This window comes from Leguminivora glycinivorella, chromosome 4 (genome assembly GCF_023078275.1).
Source record: "Leguminivora glycinivorella isolate SPB_JAAS2020 chromosome 4, LegGlyc_1.1, whole genome shotgun sequence".
Lineage (NCBI taxonomy): Eukaryota > Metazoa > Arthropoda > Insecta > Lepidoptera > Tortricidae > Leguminivora > Leguminivora glycinivorella.
The window spans coordinates 782,744-808,284 of record NC_062974.1 but is presented as its reverse complement, the minus strand read 5'-3'; the positions used below and the strand labels follow the sequence as shown (position 1 = coordinate 808,284).

General features: G+C 34.1%; 1 protein-coding gene across 3 annotated transcripts in view; it reads left to right on the top strand.

Moving 5' to 3' along the window:
- LOC125225472 overlaps positions 1–25,541 on the top strand; it is a 344,251-nt gene that overhangs the window by 307,584 nt on the left and 11,126 nt on the right. For all 3 annotated transcript variants that reach the window (XM_048129212.1, XM_048129214.1, XM_048129213.1), the window contains 3 exons: positions 1,155–1,227; positions 5,538–5,705; positions 14,266–14,464. In XM_048129212.1, the coding sequence (XP_047985169.1) occupies positions 1,155–1,227; positions 5,538–5,705; positions 14,266–14,464 (440 nt within the window). The remainder of the gene's footprint in view (positions 1–1,154; positions 1,228–5,537; positions 5,706–14,265; positions 14,465–25,541) is intronic.

Genomic DNA, 25,541 nt, shown 5'->3' with positions numbered 1-25,541 from the left:
AAATCGTACAAAAATGTACCGTGACCAATTGTAACTAAGAAAGAATACATTAATGTCAAAATAACTTTACTAGGTAATTAAGTAATTAAATCTAAGACTCGTATAAAAAAAAAAAAGGAATTGTATTTCTTTTTTTTTTTTCCCTTCCCCATGGGAGGTGTAGTGGTAAGACATATATTCATTGTATACTCAACCTTATGTACTCTATATAACCATGCCTTGTACCCAATACAGTTCAGTTAGAGCCTAATGTTTGTTTGATTCACATCCTTCCCAACGTCCTCCGTACACAGGATTAAAATTTTGAATCTCAGTTTTTGATATATATTTGGCCCACATTATTAACTTGATATGTGTTAAAGTTATCAATTATTAATATTAGCGCCATCTTGCCGAGAATCAACCATGGATGTAGCGCCATCTAGACGACCATTTTATGTTGATGGTTCCGAGATAATCTTTTTTACTTTATCTATCTATACAGAGATATATGTCTTTGCTGTTAGTATTCTAAATTCTAAAAGCAGAACTGTCATGTGAAATTACTTTCGAAAGAAATCATTTAAAGAGGACTTCCACTGAATAGAAAACTGCTAAGTAACATTAGTGACCGCAGACAGTAGAAAAGAGCCATCTGCAGGCATTACCAGAAGAACGTACTTGAGTTGAATTTCAATGTCGTTCTCAGACCAATGCCAAGGAACGGTTTTAAGAAAACAATATTCCTATAGCTCCTTTAAATTAAAAACGTCACAAGAGGCTATCGAAGTGTTCTAAAGATACACCCTTTTTGGTTTTAATTATGTTAAACGCCAACGAAATACTAATGTGAGCGAATTCCTATGCCGTCATTCGACTATTTGTTACATGAGAACCAAATGTCGAACTAGATTTAAGTGTCTAACGGAAAATACGTATACAAATGATTCAACGACAAATATAAACATTATGGTATGTAAAACCTTTGAATAAAACAATAATGGTAATAAAAATGGGTTTTTACACTTTATAAAAATATCTTGGCGAGCGACCAACACATAAAATAGTCAGATTGAAGATATTGATATTGAATACCTACGTGATAAGAATGATGTAGATTTTAAAACTATTGACATTTTTTATTATTTGCTCATGTTTGTTTTCCTTTTTTACAGAATCGGCCTTTGCGGTTTCGACAATCCTCACAGAGACCAGAAGACAGAAGAATTAAAAAGACATATAGGACAGGTAAGAATCAATTATTGAAAAACTTTTTTGGCTTCTAGATAGAGGATACATTGATATTTAAATCAAAACATGAATACTTTCGATCGATCAATAACAAGACGTTACAGGTAAGGTATGTAGTTTCAAATGACAATAATATTTATGTTGTTTGTACTGTTAGTCGTAACTAGGAAAGGTTTTTTTGTTTACTACACCTGTGGCACGCAAGTTTACGGTTCTCCTGAAGATAAACTGTGACGGTGGTATGGAGGCTTGCAACCACATCTTTTGGAAGTACATCACATTGTAGTCCCAAAGAAAACATAGGAAAGGAACTCATTCTACAGCCATTGGTGATACCACAAGGAAATATCTGTCAACAATATTTGGCTAGCCAGACTCTAACAACTAACTCTAACAACTTATCATCATTTATTTAGCTTGAGTTGAAATTAAGCGCCACATAAAATATAAACTGATATAAAAACTACTCTTAGTAACTACATATGTACTCACTCTTTAATTATTGACCATAGACGATAAATCATAGTTTATATTTTAATCACATCTTATTTACAATACTTACATGAATATTTCCGTTACAATGAATAATCAGGTTCTTGGCTCATCATTAGCCGTCATCCGTGACACCTACGCTAAAAACGGATATGACCGATCGGTTCTAACCGCGTCTGAACCTTTTTTGTTAACCCTAAAATTAGTAAATATACAATGACGTCAGACTAAGAAAAAATGTAACCGTTTTATAAGAAACTACGATTTTAGATAAAGCATCAGTGCTCGTATTAGCAGATTCTACTTTCAAACATATACTTAACACTTTCGAAACCGGGCTCTACGCGGCGCTACGACATTTTCGCTACATGTAATCGGCTACTTTCAAACCCGACAGTCGGGTTCTTGGTAGCGAAAGTGTTAAGTCATTGTCAATAAATGTGGCAGAAGGATGTCGTCTGTGGGGCATTATTAGCGTGTCGAGAAGTACCTTAAGCAAGTTTTAACACAACAATTTCACAAGTAATTAAAGATACTTAAATGTGAAGATAAATTTTCTTTTCCGTATAAAAACTTGACAAGTTTTCGAAACTTTTGTCTGTGAAAGTTTTGAATAGGTTCGAAAACTTTCCGACGTTGACACTTCCACAACTTTACTTATCACTGAAAATTCTACGCTGAGGTTTAATCTCTCTATAATCTGAATGAATATGCATCCGGTTTGCTCCATTTGTTCCCATTTCAAATCTTTTTTTCTTTAATTGAACAACATTAGAAGACCGGTCATTAAACAACACCCAAGCATTAAGAGCAAACGCGTAGATAATGTTGTAATACGACACGTCGGAAACAATTACTACATAAAGGGTTGCATCATCGCAAGCGCATGCCATAATAGAAGCGCGACAGCGGTTGATGGGAAAAAGTTGGTGATACAGTTAATTCCGAGTTACATGTTACATATGGGTTATCTTGCCAAATTAACTGCACAAGTGTTTCAGAGAAGTTAAGCTATAGTTTAACTAAAAGAGGAATACAGACCTTTATTCTACTAACAATCGATAAGACCTAGTTTCCCAACTCCAGGCTCCCATGAGCCGTGCCGAAACTGCCGAATGCCGAACGGCCGATAACGCCAGGAGGATGATGATGATTCTACTGAACAATCGAGATATTTTTGCGATCAGGGTTAATATGCCTTCTAATCAAGAAAAAAAGAATCTTCATAATCTTGTGACAAAATTAAAGCAGCATATTTCAGTGTCTAGAAAGAATACTATTAGTGCCTAAATAGAAGCCTAGAAAGAAGACCTTTAAAACGCATCAAAAATAGTGACTTGGAAGCTTTATCTTGAATCCGAAAATTCCGTACCAATATTGCATACATTTTTAAATAAAAACTGCATCAGATAGAGGCTAACAAAAGACGCAAAATTAGACATAGGTACTTACGATGTAGACAACATTCAAATAAGGATATGTAGCAAAAACATCCAAGCTAAAATTAAAATGAAGAACACATAAAAATCCTTTTAAGGATCAAACTAACACGACAGTGATTGAAAATATATTAGACAACAGGAAACGATGATCAAGAATCATGTTACGAAATGTTCCTAACAATAGGATCCAATGCATTTTGACATTCAAATGAAAATGATAACGAGCTGAGCTGTCTAAGACAAGGTCTTACCTTGGCAAATATTGATTTGGAATCGAGCTTTTAAACAGATACTAATCTAAAACGCTGTGTTCACTAAGAGACCTGTAAGGAGATACGATCTTTTAACTTATCCCAGCAAATTTAGATTGTATAGATATACAATTTGGCTGTACATGACTCAGATAAACAAATAGTTTTGTCTTATGATTAATTCGTTTAAATTAGATTCACCAAACATTAAACGTAAGGCCAGAAGCTGGGGAATGTTATTGTCCGTATCTAATGTTGGTGTTCTTGAGTCAAATGACCTATTTAGAAGTAATCCGTTCTTATTTAGAAAAAGTCTTGCGTAGGTTTGAAGTGACCTCTAAAACATTTTTTTATTTTTATTTGTTTGGTTACTTAATCTGTAGTTCAGAGAACTGCGCTTTAAATTACAACAGAACTGCTGTTGTTAATAATACATATTATTTACATGTCGTCTAGGTATGAACATCTCGGCGTCTATTTTATTTAAAAAAAAATTAAGACAAAAGCTTAACATTTTTGGTATAGACGGAAGCTTGTAGGACTAGAAAGGTCAAGTAATATATTTTGGGTGACCCGTCATAAATTAGTTTAAGATCACTCAAACCTGCCACAAATATCTAATAAAGTAGTTAAAAATCCAATTAATTAAATTGTAACAACTCGAATGAATCGATTATAAACGCACGGGTGCCCGTCTGGTATTCGAAACTGCCGCGACAATTAAATCAGGTTTCGTCAAACTGACGTCCTGTACAATAAGTGCAGCTTATTACAAGAGAAAAGGTTCATCAGTAGTCAGGGGATTTAGCTGTGTGCACTATATGCACAGAAGTGCAATGTTGCTCCACTTCCTAAAACACTGCCGGCAATTTTGCACTTGCATATGGCGGATGTGCAAAGCCAATCGATAACGCTCATAGCCTTTGAAGCTATGCTAATCACTCATTTATTGCAAACATCAGTTAAATTAGTTTTGACGTTGAACAATTAGTTGATGAATTACATGTTTAAAAAGGGATATGTTATGTTGAAGAGATCTGAGTGATTGATAAAGATAAAATGAGGTTTAATAATACAGCTAAAATGAAGGGTAAAAAATATCGATTGTAAGGTGATATTTTTAAAATGCTAATGAAGATATAAAACATATCAATCTACAAATTGATATAAACTAAAACAATAAATCATCTAATCTGAATATTTAATGACTCTCATTGCCAGATATCAAATGCGAGATTTATTGTCAGTTCCTTAGTAGGTTATTAATTTGAAAACAAAATCTTTTCCGTGCATTGTCTAAACAGTTCTCAAAATGTGAATATTCTTAACAATGATTTACTTGACATGCCGTAGCCAACGTGAGACCCAGCTGATGTCATAGGTCAAGAGATTATTAGAATATGTTCTATTGTTGAACCTAAAAGTAATAAATCAAAAGATGATAAGCGTTAAGGTAATGAAACCGAAGCATCGGTTGACCTTGATTTATTTGATGATGGCGTGATAAGAGTTGATTGTGATGTCATCGATGGTAACGGAGAAGACAACAAACTATAGAGCTTTTTTATAGAATTGATGATTAATTATAGGACGGACGCAAATGTAAACATTGTCTTCGTCGCATAAGCTCTTTATAGTTTTTACTAATATCTAAAGTTTGAGTCACAGTTCAAATCCATACACTCAAATTATTCATATATGTCAAGAATTCAAACATTTAAGAATAGCGATTAGAAATATATCAAAAAATTGCTTTTCTCAATCTACAACAAATATAATTTATTTTTACTAGGTACCATAATATTTTTATAGTTTTTTTAGGTTGTCAATAACATTTTGCCATACACAGACAAAACGTCATTGCAATCGAAAATTATTCCTTGTGTTAATAGACCTTTTCTAATTTTTCGGTGCAAAAGGTGAAGGGTGCATTCGGATAATTTCGAAAGTCTTCTAATTTCGAAAGTCACATAAAAATCATCATTATTACCATCATATCAAGATTGGGCTTTCGAAACTAACCGAGCATTTCTGTGATTCTAAATTATCCCAATGCACCAATATTTTGATATCAAGAAAGTTCTATCTATCTGCTCCCATTAACCATGAAATTTGTCCACAGGGAGTAAAAATAAAAATGGACGACGCGGGCAACATACTCATCAGACGCTATTCAAAGAGTAGTGTTTTCGTGAAGAGTACCGCAGCCACCAGCAACGAGGAGACCGCCATTGGACAAGACATAGTCAAGCTGCCAGGATATGCGCTTGAACAGGAGAAAATATTCAAGGTGAGACATTCTTCTTCTTCTTCGACCTAGCGTTCTCCCGGCTTATCGCCAGGGTCCGCTTTCCTGCTGTCTTCTCCACTTCGCCCGGTCTTCGGAATCCTTACGTGTGAAATTGTTCTCTCGCATGTCCACTGTCACGACGTCCAGCCATCGCCTCTTAGGCCTACCGGGGTCTTGTGACTCCTTGGACTTGAATTATAAGTAGGTAAACTGTGGAATGAATTGTCGCCTGCGGTATTTCCGGACCGATACGACCTTCAAGAAAAGAGCGTACATCCATTTTAAAGGCCGGTAACGCATCTACAACACCTCTGGTGTTTCGGGTGTCCATGGGCGGTAGTGATCGCTTACCATCAGTCGACCTGTCTGCTCGTTTGCCTCCTATCTCAATTTTCTTGCTGTATCGCAATGCTGATTCGTTGTACGAGGAAACTTTTCGTTCAGAACCACTTTATATACGGTCTAGTCAGCCTTTGGTACTCTCCGTCCGTACTCTGAAGATAAGTACGTGCCTTTGAATCGAAAAATGGCAATATTGAAACCAAAGCCGACTTTGGATCCCTTCCCACATAAATTATTTTTCGTAAATTATATTGAAAACATTTTAGGACCCAATATACGTACATTATTGGTAGTAGGTATTCAGAAGCTACATTCTTGTATCAAATCTTGCATCATAGAACGCAACCTTACATTCAAAATCCAATAAAAAGTATAATTACAGGACATAATTCTGTTGAAAATCCCATTAGTTTCCCATTAGTCACGGGCCTCAGTCGATATTACTGCAGCTGCACCTAATCACTGCGATCAGTAGCGATCGATATTTTCATCTATCGATGAGTCTAATCATATGCCCTACATTTACCATTACCCTTCAACTACTAACAATTTTGAGCGACGCAAAATTATATCTTTTTAATCATTTTTGAAATTGTCTTTATTTCTTTGGTAACAAGACTTATTTCAAAGTTGCATAGTCTTAATTTTCTATTATGTACAAATATCGAAGAGGTGTTTGTACCAGCAATAGTTTCCTTCGAGATGGAAGCGTTTACGAAGTAACATGTCGAAACTATCGATTAATTTCATGGCTGCCTACATAATTTAAACTACTTATAAGGACGCTTCTTTACATATTGCCACATTAACATTTCCATATTTATTGTTCGCCTTTATTGGATAAGAAAATTCAACGGCTTTCAATCCGGAGGTCGCGGGTTCGAACCTCGGCTCGTACCAATGAGGTTTTCGGAACTTATGTGCGAAATGTCATTTGATATTTGCCAGTCGCTTTTCGGTGAAGGAAAACAGGGAGGAAACTGGACTAATCCTAATAAGGCCTAGTTACCGTTCGGGTTGGAACGTCAGATGACAGTCGCTTTCGTAAAACTAGTGTCTACATAACACAAGGAGGATGATGATGATTGGATAAGTAAATTCCCACAATGTTATAATTGCTGGATTGCTACAGTACACGCCTAATGTCTTTATGTTTCATAATTCCTAAAGACAATAATCAGAGAAAAAAATTAAAGAGGCAGAACATTACTCTAATGCGTTGCATTGTGGCCGAGTCATTTGCGGTGCATCACGACCGCCCCTGCGTCCGACACGATTCAGAATTCGTTGGCCATGACATTGCTACATCCCTTAAATTGGCACTGTGCACTACCGTGTACGTTGCGTAGTGAAAATTCCTGTCATTAATATATTACATTTCTAAAACTTTTTTTACCAAAAACGAATAAATAATTTCATTTTAAATGGTAAAAAAAATATTTGGTATGGCTCAAATTTAAAATTAACGTTTTTGTCAAAAATAAGTTCGACGCGGCGACGCCTGTCAGTACCTCGGGAAAGTTTTATTAAAGTTTCACAACTTTTTTGTATGCAAGTGGTGATTTTTATGTTTTGATCTTTTTAATAAAATAGTTGAAGAATACGAAAAAATAGTCATTTTGTTTGCGTAAAGCATGTTAAAAACGATAATCGTGGATAAATTGGAATGTACACCACGGTTACCGTTGCCAAGTTGGTGGTGAAGTACCTATATTGAACAACGGTAACCACCGTGTACGTTGCCAACTACTCGGTAGATTACCTGAAACTTTTTTTTTGATTGAAATGTAACAATTTTACGTTCACTATGTTAATTTATTCATTTAATTAACTTGTTTATATCTTTCTTTAGCTGGAGGGTCAGAGTCGATCGCATAAGATTGGCTTTGATGCCCGTAGAAAATGCATGGTCTGATGAAGTGATGATTTTTCTGGTCTGCACCAACAAGATTCTGAGAATAGCCCTGATCCAGTTTCTTAAAATTCTTCCTTGGATCGATTACATCAAATGAAATTTTGCTAGACTACTTGTCTTGTCAGTCTGAGATTAGGTTGACAATTGACAAATATCATGAAGCACGATTATTTCTGTTAGCATGCACGTTACTTCTCTTTCATCCATAATGCAGGAAGTTCTACCCTCTTCATCTACAGTTAATTATGATGCACTGCCCACATTAAAGTCTGTTCAATCCATAGCCACTCCATCTACAATTGATCATTCACCTCCATCAATAAAATCAGAAGCTGAATTACAAATACTTTGAATGCAAGTTAGAGATGTAGATTCGACAGATAAGAATGATGATACCTTATAAAGGTTGTAAAGATATAGCATTAACATCAAAAATGAGTATGTAAGAACTTCGTAAAGACTGGAGTATTATTGGGGCTTATTTTTATTTCGTAATGTATGCTGGATACCCTTTCGGTTGTCATCGCAACTATGCTTCGCAACCAGGGGCAAGGGAAGAATTTTCCTTCTTTGTTTGTAACTATTTGCATACAGTTTTAACGAATCGGAAACTCAACTACCTTAGGTAGTAAAATAGTAATTGTTTTTTGCAAAAGTATACAAAAAAACTGTTAATGTACTTATTTGTATACGTTGACAATTTCTTTACGTGTCCTGAGCTAATTTATATTTCGAGGCAACAGTAAGGTTCGACGAATAGTGTTAGGTTCTACAACATAGGACATTTTCATTGTATCACCCATTCGGAAAGGGTACTTTTCTTCCCTGTTAGGAGGGAGCAAAGTGAAAATTTTCTGTTTAAGGACTTTATGTTGCCAGTATAAAATATTAGCGCACAAAACGTGTAAGCACATATAATATACCTAATGTACAAAAAATTGTCGATTAAGAACTTATCTTAGGATTTCCTCACAGGTGATGTGAAAATCAGTATGTGTCACATGGTAACAAAATTATTTTGTTCCCTTGTAACACAATCTACTACTACTTATTTCCTGAGAGTGGACAGAAAAATGTTCGCTGCAGATATTGCAAGGGCTAAGTTTACTGCACCAAATACAATATGCCTCTTTGTTTTGACGTTGTAGGAGAAACGAAAAAATTTAATGATGAGAAAAAAAATATTTTTTCTATAATTTTCCTTTTATTTTTATACAAAATAATTTACTACCTTCTTGGCAGCGGTAACTAGCATGTACATACCAGAAAGTAGCTCTATTGCCACGAAATTGGCAACGTGCATGGTGATGTACATAGATTTTCTGAAAAACTATTAATGCTGGATTTTTTTTAATATTTTTCTGTAGACCCTAAGACACTACTAAATAAAGGTATTATACTATCTCACTCGTTTTTGACATTTTTTACTCTTGCCAATTTAAGGGATAACACAAGGAGGATGATGATGATTGGATAAGTAAATTCCCACAATGTTATAATTGCTGGATTGCTACAGTACACGCCTAATGTCTTTATGTTTCATAATTCCTAAAGACAATAATCAGAGAAAAAAATTAAAGAGGCAGAACATTACTCTAATGCGTTGCATTGTGGCCGAGTCATTTGCGGTGCATCACGACCGCCCCTGCGTCCGACACGATTCAGAATTCGTTGGCCATGACATTGCTACATAATTTCTTTTTAGTTGATGTTTCTATTGCACAACCATCAACCTCTACCTTCCTTAGTAGATTACCATCGTTTTCGTCATTCCGTGTTATATGCCTTCGGTTTTATCGGGATAAATGATTTAAAACAATGGTACAATAGGGAAGAGCAAATTCATTAGTAATTCATACCCCATTAACTCTCAGGATTTACGTAACGCGAACAATGCGAAAAGATAGCACCATTAAGTATGAAAAGAATGGTCATTGCCTCACTTATTCGGCTTCTCGTTTTATTTTCTTGTGAGCAACGAAAGCTAACTCAAACAGTTCTATTGTCTGTGGTTTGAGAGAATTATACTAATCTGTTACATTGGTATAGATTTGTTTGATAACTTTTGACCAGTGCTTTATTTCCTGCTATAGATCTGTTAACTAGATATTGTTTACAACTGGATCAAACTAATTTTCTACTATTAGCCAGTTACATGATTTACAATATACACCGTGTTTTTTTTTGTTTTCCGTTAAATTCGACACGTAGCTAGGTTCATTATCACGAACCACCCTGTATATCACTTTTAGTTAAATTCGCAAAAAAACTTTTCATATATAATAAATGAATTTATTAGTGTGAGAGACCCTTAAGAATAACATTCAAGTTAGTGTCAAGTGATTGACGGCACATGTCAAAACAAATAACATTAGAAATTGGTAAAGGCTGTCACACACGTGTTCAGTAATTATCTTTATTTTTTTAATAACTCGATAACCATAAGAGTTAAGACGCTAGTTTCTTAGAGAAATTAATTGTATTTGATCTAAATAACCTTCCCTTAAAGTTAACGGAATTCAATAAAAACAGGGTGTATAACTTTCTTTATTTAATTTACTTGTAATAAAGTTGGGATAAGATTACAAATGAAACAATAATTCAGCGTGTTGAAACGCGTCAACCCTGAGAGTTTCCCGGCGAATTACGTTCCCACACCAAATCGCGTTTTCTAAATTAAGACATAAGACAATGTTATCATAGTCAACTTTGTTTAGCTTTTTGGAAATAACTTTATTTTTTTAATCCTGTACTTCATAAATACATATTTAGGTTATCTTGGATAGAATTGATGTAGCTTCAAAGATACGTACATAGGAGCCGAGCCGCGAGTTTGCGGCCCATAAAGTTTGACAACCTTCACGCTGCGCAATAGAACTCAATGTCGCATGCAGTCCGTTGATAGGTTGTTGAGAGTGAGCCTTCTGTACTTGTATTTTTATATATTCTGTGGTGAAACTACAATATAAACATGACACAAAAATGTGATGCCAAAACAAAAAAAAGAGAAATTAAACAATCAATCTCAACGTCATGCATCTATGATGAAATTAAATATTTGGTTGTCCTTTTCTCAGTATACTAGGAAAAAAAACTGAAAAGAAAAGTTTAAAACTTGGAATAAACTGATTCATCTCATTTCTGTTTTATTACCTTGTTACTATATAATTGAGGAACTCAGTAGCTGTAAGTCTTAATTTTCCAAAACTGGTTCTATTACATTTTTGACCAGTTTTTTCTTACATTACTATGATTGCCCAGAGATTGCGCAAACCCGATTCATCATAACAGCTAAGTAACAAACCAATTAAACATAATTTCGTAATAAATAACTGAACTAGCATACCAGTTATCATTTCAATACTTAGTTGAGCGTAATGTTCAATAAGTTGTGTGATAAACTTATTGACTTCGAATTATCATCCAATTTTGAAATGATATATTGTATTTGTTTCAATCATACTGTTCACTGCAACTCACTTCACCTCAACAATTTAAAAAAAAATCTTTGTAGCTATCATAAATGTAATGCATTTTTAGTACGTACGCCTTGATGAACATTTGATTGATAAACGATTAAGGTACGGCGGGGCAAATCTCGACTGGGGGCATTTTATGTAACTGATCCATTTTCTCCATGTTTTACAATGTTTGCATTACTAAATAAAGTGTCCACCGGTTATTTATGGTAGGCGTGTTCAGTGTATGCATGTGGAACTCAACATCATAGTGTAATAATGGAAAAAATGGATCAGTTACATTTGCCCCCCAGTCGAGATTTGCCCCGCTGTACCTTACAAAAAAGTCTTAAGTCTCTTTGAAATCCGTGGTTTTATAATGTGCAAATAAATGCAATTCTTAAAAAATGTTTCATAACTATGTTTCAAATATTTTGATATTAAAAATAAAGATATTTATGTACAACCAATTTAAATAAACTCTAAATTCATATCGAGTAGATGATAACATTAGCATCCCTAGTGTGTAAACTAGTTCACGTAAAAATAATGACAAGTGCATCCTTGTGTCCCCACAGTATTGATTGTCTAGTATATAAATAGTATATTTACCCCAAACATGTCAAATATCAAACTAAAAGTAAGCATCCCAGCGTTCTCAGAAATACTTGACCTCTAAATCTTCAAAACATAAACAAAATCAGTACCATCAGCATCACTTCCGCAATCCACGTTGCACATAGTGCACCGTGCGTCGGCATCTCTCAGAGATAAGATGCAGGTGACAGGGCAGTTGTGTAACGACTTTATAAGGCTCATTCAATTTTAATGCTGACGAGGTGGTTTCTGAGTTGGGGATAGGCTGGACTGTTTTGGATGGTTCTTTGTAGTCAAAACTTAAAATTTACTGAAAATTTTATTCAAGTAGGTCTTGCGATAAGTTTTTGCGAATATGGTATGAAGAAAATCAAATAATGGTATAAAGAAAAATGTTAATAATAGGAAAACTGACTAATTACCAGACCTGCATAATCAATTCAAATTTTTTTGCTTTTCTATTGTACCTATATTATAATAAAAAACAGACTTCAGCAGATAGCCTTTACTGTCAAAATCATAAATGAGGAAGACAGATTAAGATCTATGAAGTCTATAATATATAACAAATAATATCTGTCTAATTTGTTAAGTTCAACATAATATAGTTTTCTTAAAACAGATTTTTTGTTAAAAGGCAGTTTAAATAATAACCAATTTGTTTGCAAACAAGACACTTAGTGCCTTCATAAACACATTAAATACGAATTACACACTTCTACACGTCGCTGCTAGATTTGCATATCTTTGCATTCATTATATTAGATACTCGTACTTTATCTTATTGATCTTCATTGAACCTTGTAATATATATTTCACACAGCTTTAGATGGTGTTTTCAAGAGACATCAAAAATGTAAAAGAAATTTTATTGTCTATCAATTCCGACTACAAAATTTGATGAAATGATGACAGAGAGACAGCAACGACAAACAATGTTTAAAACTAATAGGAAAATAAATGCAACGAAACAAGTAGGTATCTCTAAAGTTGCTCTCATTAATATCTATCAGAATATGCAGCATAACTCTCAAAATGTGGTCTTTCTCGTAAACATAAAATATTTCATTTTAAGAATGATTAGACAGAGATTTATGATCAACGTCAAAGTTAATACTGAACCCTACGTCTTCACAAAAGTCCATTTTAAACCGACCAAAATGGCTGCTGACGTTTTTATCGATTGTCTTTTCATTACCATCCGATGTCTTGTTATGTAATATTAGCTCGATACAATCTTCGATTGACTCGTCTACAAAGAAACAGTTTTGATCAATGTGTATGTTTAATTGAGATAAAAAGCACACAAGTTTTTTGGTAGTTCGCTTTTAATAAATCGATCTTTATCTTTGATTAGTAACACTTTCGTATTACGAAATTCATTTAATATCTTTATGATTCATTTTAAAGATGGTACGGTTTTTTGTGGAAATAAATTAGTTGATATTGTTGCAAAAAAACAAATACAGATAAAACACTACATATACTTAACAAATTATGTATATACATATTTATAATTACTTAGCCAAATTACATTGCCAACATTTTGTGTTACATTTTCTACGTTATACAAGAAGGTTGTTATAAAATCTACTTCCATACTGTGAATGAAGATACTGGGATTATTCATGCACTTTATTACTGGGTCTTTTTTAAATTGATTTACAAAAGTATTTATTCTATACATTATGAAAGTAAGAACTTCGCTGAATATTTAAATGTATTTGTTTTTTTTTGCCAACCGTACCACTTGCCACGAAAAGTGCACCCTGATAACGATCTTTGATTATGAAAGTAAGAACTTCGCTTTTTTACCGATTCCATAGATTACGTTCTATTTTATACGAAAATATATGATTTCTAATTCTATGGGTTTTTCCTTATTGATTGTTTAGACTTATCTTTGCTCACTTTACCATATCTGTTGAAATGTATCGGATATTTTTTTTTAGTGAACAGAAACTTATTTATTGCATTTGTTATTTAAAATAGATCCTCAGTTTAAGACGCATCGCTTCTTTATAGTCCTAAAAATCTTACGTAAAAAATAAATACAGTATGTGTAGAAGTTTAAACGTCCCACTTTGTCGGTTACCATAAGGACAATATTACCTTATACGAGTAACCAGGTCAAAGCGTCCTTACGGCAAGCGACAAAGTGGAACGTTTTGCTGGAAAATGACACATATGAGTTCTGTTTGCTTAAAGTTGTTTTTTTTCCTTGATTAAAACTATTCTTTCTTTTCAGCTATTTGACATGAAGAGATTCCAATCAAACGTGAACCGGGAGCTTCGCCGTTCGTACCCAGACCGCCGGCGGCTTGAAACTCAGTGCCTCAGCGCCATCGGCTTCGTCAAGTCTGAAAGCGACTTACTGGAGTGCCCTATCTGGGTTCTCATAATCAACGTCGTGGCTATGGATATGCTGAAGTCTAAATTGCCGCCAGGTAAGTGAATGAACAGACTAAAGAAGAGGTTAATATACAAATAGAGAGGGATTAGATGACCCAGACTGTTGACGGATAGAAAATCAGTGCCTCAGTGTTATTTGTCTTCGTCAAGTCTGAGAGTGACTTACTGGAGTGCCCTATCTGGGTGTTTATCATCAATTCATCATTGTTGTGGCTATGGACATGCTGAAGTCTAAACTGCCGCCTGGTAAGTGGTTCAAGAGTTCAGAGACGATAATAGGAGATGCTGATTAAGGCTACAGTAACTTAGCGATATCGGTTTTCAACGGCCTAGAGCAACTTCACCCTATTTTGATGCTCTAGGAAGTCTATTCTGTCATTAGATAAGGAGATAAAATGGTAAGTTAGGGTAAAAAGAATAGGCAAAGAGAGAGTGAGACAAAAATTGTTAAGATAGCTGACGGTTCAAAGACTGTGCCTTTCCATCGGCATTGGCCTTGACATCTGCAAAGAACTAGATGGAATTGAAATTCTCATTATGCATACTGTCTCGCTATGGATATGACAAGACAATACAAGTCTAAATGTTGATAAAACTTAAATCATATAATCTAAACTTGAGAAGAAAACGTCATCCGTCAAAACAAACCGTTGCTATTAGATTGAAAGTGTAATGTAAAAGCATTAACACAAAGCCTGCATTTCAATTAATGTTAATAATATCATAATAGAGATCTTGACAATACTTTTAACCTTTCAAAATAACACTTGCACAAATTATTCACAAACATTATCGGATAATATCAAAACCGAGATTAGAATGTTCAATTGAATATTTAATATCTTATTATACATTTACAAACATTATAATATTTCAACAAACATACACGTTTAGATATGGAAATTATTTGCGAACTACATGTCATTTATATTAACACGTGCCTTGATTCGTACTGTCATTCATATTTGACAAATTGACGCGACATCTTGAATGGCACGGTCGTAACGATAGTATCAGCGTACGGTCGGCAGCACAAGTCATGCAACTTTATGAATGTAATACGGTGACAATATGATACATTGGTTGTTGATTGTATAGGAATTGACAAGTTAAGTAGGTCCGGTTGTCGTAGCCTTTGTGTACCAAGGCCGTTCGGCTTTCTATATCGCTTAGTATGACCATAGAGTAGTATTTAACAAGACTGTTAAATTCTGCTTTGTATATCTTTCTTTCCACGGAAAATATTGGTTATACCTTCTTTACAAGGAAACTATTAAATTTACTTCAGAGATATATTACCAGCTGGATTAACATTCATATAATTTTCATTTAAATATTGAATTTTTGAAGAAAAAACTAAACTTCCCTAAATGCGGTAAAGGTAAATCCTTATATCTAACGTATAAGTAAATCAATTACAAAAAAAAAACAAATCTTAACATGCCCAATCAATACATATAAAAATAAGAACCAGTTAACAATAGGTGTTATGTGATTATTATGAGCTTTACGATTTTTTTTATTAGGTTTGTAAATTAGTAAGCGTTAGCAAATTACGTGATTTAAACTTCAGTTAAAATACAATATCTTATATAAGAATCGCCATCGACAACAAGACATGCGATATTATAGGGAAGTTGTCAGTCTCCTATACTTACTGAACTCTGGTAAGACCAAGTTACAAGACCAATTCTTACTTACAGCTGTAGTTACTATGTAACAACAGATCTGACTTAAAGTAAGCTTTACGCAATCGCAATAAGGTTGACGAATGATCAGTGAAATGTGTCGACAATTGGACCTTGCATTTATCATTGAAAGTAATTAAAACCAGTTTGACGTGACATTTTTTAGTTTGGCAAATTACATACATACCTGGTAGGTATCCCATAAAGAGGTTACGCAGAGCACATGAAACTATTTTGGTTTCAGTGCCACTCTTGGCAAAAAGGGGTTGAAAAAAAACGAAATTGTGACATTGCAGTGACAGGTTGCCAGCCTCTCGCCTACGCCACAATTTAACCCATATCCCACAGTCGACTTCTACGACACCCGCAGGAAGAAAGGGGGTGGTGAAATACTTCCACACTTTTCGACTTTCCTATGTTTCGCACTTATATCGTAATTAACCAAATTATAATAGTTAATTATTCAATGTAAGTTATTTTAATGTGTTAAGTTTTTAATTATTAGCTCAATGATCTACACAATATAAATAATAATTTAATTAGAAGTTGCAAAACGCCTAAATCTAGTTAAGCAATTTACTTTGCAATTAAGTACAAATTTAACACACATTTACTTTATCGATAAAAACATAATAATATTTTTACGGCACTTGAAGGTTTATATTTCGAATTGATGAGGAACAAATATAATAATTACTTAGTAACCAAATAAATACTTTGTTTGTACCCAAATACAGCGCGTAAACGTAATAAGGGCGATAAATGAAACCAGGCGTATAATACAATATTGTTATCATCAATTAAGAGGTGTTTTTGATTTACTCTTAATTTTCACCCCATAATGAATTTTTGAAAATAATCTCAGCAGCAATGTACTGTAAACGTGGTTGCGATGACAATCAATGACAACTGTCAACGAGCGTTTAACGGGAGTGTGTTTGCATTACGTTGCGGGCCGAATTAATTTGTATGGATAAAAAAATATTTCAATTTTAAGTAAAAGTTATCTAATTACATTTTATACGTCCTATACTCACCACCGTTAAGAGGTTCGCCCGTATTAGGTTTACACCCTGTATGGATCGAGGTCAAAAATTACAGTGCCACAATATTAGTGTAAAAAACTATAAGGTAATTCAATTAATACCTTCCTTGGTACGCGTAATCCGCGTGGGATGATGATGATGATGATGAGTAATACAAATTATACTCATCGTAAAGCTATTAAAACTTTTCAGCATATTAAGCATGATCGGAAAACGCTTGTAAAACAAAAACAGACTGGGTGACAAGTAAAATTACCACAGAACTAAATCTTGATTTAGTTCTGTGAAAATTACTATCGCGTTTATCTAATATTATATTAGTATTTTTATGATTGCAGACTTTGAGCTCCTTTTTAGGGTTCCGTAGTCAACTAGGAACCCTTATAGTTTCGCCATGTCTGTCCGTCCGTCCGTCCGTCCGTCCGTCCGTCCGTCCGTCCGTCCGTCCGTCCGTCCGTCCGTCCGTCCGTCCGTCCGTCCGTCCGTCCGTCCGTCCGTCCGTCCGTCCGTCCGTCCGTCCGTCCGTCCGTCCGTCCGTCCGTCCGCGGATAATCTCAGTAACCGTTAGCACTAGAAAGCTGAAATTTGGTACCAATATGTATATCAATCACGCCAACAAAGTACAAAAATAAAAAATGGAAAAAAATGTTTTATTAGGGTACCCCCCCCCCCCCTACATGTAAAGTGGGGGCTGATATTTTTTTTCATTCCAACCCCAACGTGTGATATATTGTCGGATAGGTATTAAAAAATGAATAAGGGTTTCCTAAGATTGTTTTTTGATAATATTAACATTTTCGGAAATAATCGCTCCTAAAGGAAAAAAAAGTGCGTCCCCCCCCTAACTTTTGAACCATATGTTTAAAAAATATGAAAAAAATCACAAAAGTAGAACTTTATAAATACTTTCTAGGAAAATTGTTTTGAACTTGATAGGTTCAGTAGTTTTTGAGAAAAATACGGAAAACTACGGAACCCTACACTGAGCGTGGCCCGACACGCTCTTGGCCGGTTTTAATCAATTAATCTACTAGCCTTTGTTTTGATATAGCTATATTATTTTAGAGCTAGATTTATCAGAAAACCGTCATCATTCTATCATCGGACATTTAGTTGCACGGCCGGATTCCACGCTCACTTGGTAGATATTCCACCACGAAGCGCTTTGCTACATGTTTTCCTATGCGCTCTGCCAAGAAGTGGAATTCCTTGTCGGCGTCTATATTTCCCAGCTCATATACCTTCAAATCAAGGGTAAGCAGGCACCTTCTGGGCGAGCTAGCTCCATCGTAGCAAGTAATTTTATTTATGGTTTAAAAAAAAAGAATTATATTAGATAATGCACATTTGTTATAAAATGTTATAAGTAATGAGAAGATACATCGTAACTATCGTATGTTGGGATTTAATCAGAACATCATAATTATGTAATTGTCTCACGATCTGGTTTAGTTTCAAACACTTATAATAGTTTTAATTACTGAGATTTGTATTTTTTATAACTAATGACCGTAAAGTTGGATAAAGAATAGCTTATGAGATAAAATTTCATTTTAAATGTGACATCATGATTATCTGAAACGGGGAATAGCAAGAATTTTACTTTTGAAAGACAATGATAAAATATGTGTTTTAAAACCTGCTGTTATACGTTATGCTAAACGTTTGATCCCACAAAACAAACAATTTTACTTTTACATAGAAAAAAAAAACTTTACAATTTATACATTTTAGAGCAGTTATGCTCTCTTTTGGGATGCTGGCGTGATTTTTGGTATGAATAAAAGAAGTCTAAAATATAATTAATGACTTAAATATATTTTCTTATTTCAGCATCAACTGCATAAAAATAATCATTTACTAAGAAAACAAATCTTTATGAGTGAACACAAAATTACATTTTGATAAATTATTTTACAAACATCTTTACAGCCCACTCTTTAAATTGTTCCTCCACAAACGGTCAGAAAGCATAAAATTTGTCCAAAATTATTATTAACATAAACCACGTACATATGAGTTCATAATTTGCCCAAAAAAAACTTCCGTGCTAAAAACTAGTCTATTGATCATCATTTCAAGTTCAATGTGAACCGACCGGCCTAAGAAGTTCACAAAACATTTGGTTTCGAAACCTGTATCTAGTCTCAATTGACCTCAAACTCGAAACTATGAAACTATACTCGTAACTATAAACATTTTTGTAAGGTGAATATTACATTATACATTCTATGTACTTTTTACATGAGTCTTACTTAAAGGCACTAAAAATATATCTAAAAATATTACGTCTAAAAAGTCTAAATTACGTAGCCTATTAAAAGTTTTGAGTGGTTTTGACGACCGGTCTGGCCTAGCGCGTAGTGACCTTGCCTGCTACGCCGCGGTCCCGGGTTCAAATCCCGGTAAGGGCATTTATTTGTGTGATGAGCACAGATATTTGTTCCTGAGTCATGGATGTTTTCTATGTATATAAGTATTTATATATTATATATATCGTTGTCTGAGTACCCACAACACAAGCCGTCTTGAGCTTACCGTGGGGCTCAGTCAATCTGTGTAAGAATTTCCTTATATTTATTTATTTATTATTTAAAGTTGCTTAGTATGCACCTATGATATATTCAGTTATTCACTTTGCAAAATATCTCTAAGAGTTATAAAACAACATTATGCTTCAATGTTAATTTTATATTTATATATTGGTTTCTTCGTGCAGCCGTTACTGATATACTCTATAATTTATACTATAGTGTTAAAGTTCACCAAAATCCTTTGATAAAAAAGGGCGTTGAAATATTAGCAAACCATTAAAACATGGCGTTTTTATTAAGCATATTAGCTAACGAATGTGGTAACGAATTTGCAGATTCACGATTTGCAAAACAATGACGCAAAAACGTTATTGATGAAAAAAAAATAACGTTTTTGGATTTATTTGAATGAAACAGATTACGTAAAATATTCTATAACACCTTTTATACACTGTGTAACTTTTTCTAGTTATCTGACTTGCAATAATATTCTAATATGAGTGGGACGATGAGATGATGATATGTCAAAGTTGACAATGTCCATCACTCGTGATAAGGCTACTAATGCTAACTGTAAAAGCACTTATACAAATTTAACTAAAATCAGAAAAAACATGGTGCATCTCTAATCAGTAATCACTTACACAGTACGCACGTAATATGATTTGTAATTTAAACTACAAAGCAGTTGTATGCAAAGCGACTGTTACGCTTTTTGCTCCAAATCAAAATATATAAATCACAAAGTAATTGCAAACTAGAGGAGGCCGTTCAAAAACCAACACAATTTAGTAAAATAGTTAAAAATCTGCATGAATAACAAGTTTAAACCAAGACAAAAACTACAAGGAAATGAGTGTCTTTGTCTGGTTTTTAATGTAGTTACTAGAGCGCCATACGTAATAGGGTCCAAAACTTAATGAACATGTGTGTTTGGGTACTTCCGCATTTTTGAATGTGTAATAAGTTTTTTATTGATCTTATGGCTATTAACGTCAATTACAAATTTGATAAGAAAATATGATCGATGATCATAATTTCTTATCGATTAAGCGTAATTAGGTTTTTTTATCTGCTACTTTTATAAGAGTTTCTTAAGCCTTTTAAAATGTTCTTGACTTAAATATACTATGGAAACAACATATAAAATTAGGCAGGCAACATTAACTTTTTAAATTGTCAAGATGGTCGTGATGTCTATTTAACAGCTGATTTTTCTTTATTCAGTGTTAAATATTTGCAATAAAATCTGTATAAAAGAAATCATGAACAAATTTTACTTTTATTAAATTGTCATTGTTGGTTTCACATTATCATTCAATCATTTTGAACACTAACTTTTGAAACTAAATCTAGATCAAGTAAAAAATTGTACCAATTTGTTGTCCGTCCCATTGCCACAAAAGAAAAAAGTTCAAAACATTGTTCGCGACAAAACAAATGAATCAGGAGAAATATCACAAGACCAGAGTGAGTTGACATAAAAGGTACGATTAATGTCATAGCAAATAAACTACGTGTAATCAGAGACAGTGAGTAACTGCTTGTGACAATGGTACTATTTAAACAGAACTAAGTACTGATTTGAAATTAAAACAGACTTGTAAAGAGATGACTGTTTTCTCGTACAAGACTAGAATAATTAATCTTATAAGTAAAAAAAAATTGAGGCCAAAATTTTACAACCCAAAACACATTTAAAATTGCTTTTTGAAATAACTTCTAGCTCTCTTTTCTTGCAATTTTTTAATCTTGGAAGTTAAAATAATGATAGCTAAAACATCAGGAAGGATAACATGTCAAAAATACAGCTAAACCAATAAAAACATTATAATTATCATGTTCTTTAAGGTTTTTTTAAATCCAAAATCGGTGAGATACAAGCCTGATAATTGCGATTAACCAAAATAATAGTGTATGCTTATCCAAAATTGGATCGTAGAAGCAAAGCATTAACATAAAAAAAACATTTATGGATAATTACTACGTCGGCAGCTATTAAACTTAATAATCAGGCTTAAAAGGTTACCTCATTCTGAAACAGAGCGTTAAGTTATGTCATTCGTTATAAAAAAACTAAAATCCATTTCATAGTTATAAAGATGTCTACTCTAAATTTATCCATTGTCTTAAACAGATGCACTTTTACTTTTAAACAAATGTCTTTATCAACATCATGTATGTTCTTATACATACAATCGATCAATCTTGTATGTATTGTACAAATATTACAAGGACACAATCAAACGTCACGAGTCATCACCTATCCAATTAACATTGAATGGAATTGAACGAGCCCAAATCCAAAAAGACTGATGTGCTTAAAGAAATGTATAAAATAAAAGACGTTTCGGAAGTTCCCGTCGAATATCCCAACAATGATACAGTTACCTTGTCTCAAACCTACGACCACACAACAATAAGCCGACCTCCGCACCTTATCTTTGAAATTAACGAATATATAATTATGAATGCATTCTCACGAATAACTGACACTGTATCTGAGAACCTTGACTTTATTTAAGTGGAATTAACAAAAAATGCAAAACTTAACTAGGCTGTAGGTAATTAAAGATCAACTGTCGTGAGCAACACTTTTAATAATCCAGTTTTGTTTGTAACGACTTCAACACTAAACGATGATATGGAAAATAAAAGTCAAACAAAAGCTAAAGGCGCAATTAAAGATCTTCGAAAATTCTTGTGATCTTCGAACCTATGAATTTTTAAATTATTTTAAATAACAATTGTGTGCCTGCTTAAAAATGTTAACCACATCTATAAATAGAACCTCTTCCGTTCGAGTCGGTTGTAAAGACACAAATATATGACGGCCTTAAAAGAATCATCAACTGGTTTCCAATAATAGTCTCGGATAAAAGTGAACTGGTTTTTAAAAAGGCAAGGCTGTAGTTGGACGCACTATAATTGCCCACAACTCTTCCGGAATTGGCCAACAGCTGATAAATGCAGATGCACATCGATATACCAATTCAAATATGCCACAGGAGGCTTTCAGAATCCGGAAGGCATTTCTACATCTGCTGCGGTTATTTTAGGACGTGCAATTTTATAACAAATTACGGATCTGATTTAGTTCTCAGGGCACGCAACCGCATCAAATATGCAGAACCTCGCTCAGTAGTCTTTATTGTGCAACAGTGCAATCTTCATTCGATCTATGTTGTATACCTCATTTCACTCTTGACCATTTCTAACCATCCATATTGCCAACTTAACAACTATCAACATTAGTTTTGCCGGTATCTATGGGAAAGAAACCGCACAAGATTCCCTCGATTCCGGATAAGATAGGTTCCTAGATTTCCTAGTGGTTTCGCGGTCTGGTGCCGTTTATCGGTTGGGGAACTCAAATAAATCTAGCACCCGATGTTTTCTGTTGTAAGTCGTGACACAGCCGTGTGCCGATATTAACTATCGTAAATGGCGATGTCATCGAACTCGCTTGCTACTGTTTCTCAATCTATGGAGGCGTGATATTGATGCGACTGACCTTATCGATCGACTGTTAAGTGCGTGTAATCGATAAACCACGCTAATGCCTCTCACATTAAAAGAGATCATCGCGATACCATCTTTGTCTAATAAGATCATTTAGGGCGGCGGGACCTTCAGACTCACTATCGTTTCTGGTGTTACTTGCACGCCTAATGAAATGATACCGATCTAAATAGATTAAATACGTTGGTAATTAGTTCAGGATTTATTGTCAATGCCATACTCAATTGTTAGGTGTAAGGTTAAAGCTGGATTTATTTACTCACAAGGCCACATCAGCTATAAAAATTGTCTATGCATGTGCAATCCAGAAAATGCAAGTCCATGCCTTAGAGCCTTACATGCTCGTTTGCTTACCTACCGTAAAACTACTGCTTTCAACACCTCTTCATACACACTCCGACAAATTTCGATTTCATCATGAAGGTCGTCGTATTCGTGACTTAGTATGGCATAACTAGATCACCGGCTACGAATGGCACCGTTCGGCGATACCCATTACTGCAGAATTTACTTCGAGAGAACAATTCGGGTTTAATGATTTGAAAAGGTTTTTTTTTATTTGAATAAGAATTTAAGTAATTCTACGAGACACTCCTTGCACATGTGTCCTTGAGTTGCAGGCGTTCATAAGCTATGGTGACCGCTTTCCACCAGGCGAACCGTATGCTTGTTTGCCTCCGACGTAGTATAAAAAACACTCTACGAGAAAAAAATCGAATTGTAATAGCAGAATGGGCAATCTCCGAATCGAGGCAATTGAAACATTAAGATCGTGACCGATGTTATGTAAAACAGAACGACAATAGGAAGCAATATCAAAATGGCTGGATGGCGAAAAATTGGAGCAGCCAAGAACAAATCTTTTGCTCACAAGATACCTATTAAAAATAGATGCATTGGTATTCATACTGTGTGAGCTAATCAAGATTCTAATCCTGATGCGTCTACGGAATTTCCATGAGTTTGTAGATATTTATCTTTTTACACATCTAGAAAAGTTATGTTATCGTCGAATTCTGCGAATACTCTAGGTGACATTTATTTTGCTATAGCTTTAATGTTGAAATAAATAACAAACATTAGCCTGCATACCTATATATTGTCGAATAATTCAGTATGAAATAATAATAGTGTATTTTTCGCCTAAAGCAACTAAAACAACGTATGGCGCTTAAAAAAGGTAATTAGGTAAGTAAATATTACCCGTTAATAAAGCATTTAACTCAAAAGGCGCGTGCAACATTCTATTAATATTTTTATTCTTGAACCAGATTTAAATTTGCACCACATATTATGCTAAATTTAAAATGAAAATGTATGTACAATTACAATTGTTTTATATCAAAGCACTTCATATATTTTTATTAAACCTGATATTTTAATCTACTTGAATTTAATGAAGTATCATTAAATTATCGTAGATTAAAATATCAGTAATTTAACTCTATATATTAGTTAACTATGGGTTATTTCATCTGATTGACCTTCAAAATCGGATCAAACTTCCTGAACCAAATGAAATCACTAATAGAAACAACTTCTAATTGAATTATATCATTGAACCAAATGCATTATTATAATTGTATGTCTTAAGGTACAATGCTTACAATGTAATAGTTGTGGGCACTGGGCATACATTACCCAACAGTACAGGTTCTCTTCCGCTTTTTCAAATGTTCAATTTATCATTTTATTTCTATGTTTAAAAGGGCTTATTATTTTAGAAGTTATGACCTTTTAAAGAAAATCGGTTAAGTATTGACAGGTGAGCTGTCGATACAAAACATAATAAGTATTAGTTAGTACCGCTTCTTTGACGTTTGAGTTAATAAGATTTTTGATATGTTAACTATGATAGTAAAATTAAGATGAAAAAAGAATCATGTGTTTCTGGTGTTTATGTACAAGTAGAGTTAGGTATTTTAAAATAAGACTTAAAATGGAGTTGTCAATAAGGTACTTACTGGCCAGTAAGTACCTTTCTGACCTTCATTGTCATCTCAACTGTCTTTAAAAGTTAGAATTTAAAACCAAACAAATTGAATTCGTGATCTGTTGACGCTTCGCTTAATAACAGCGAGTGTCATTAGAAAATCAAATTTGCTAATCGTTTTGACATATCAATAGACACGCCCTTAAACTATCGACAATCTGACATTAAGGTGTCAAAAGACAATGACCCAGAATAATGAAACTCAACCTTTAGCTAATAACTACACGGCCGTCCTGACAAAAGGTGCGACCCGGCGTGTATTTCGTAGGAGCATATGTCGTTTTGTACTTGGGGAATGTAGGTTTGTTGTCGTGAAGAGACATGATTGC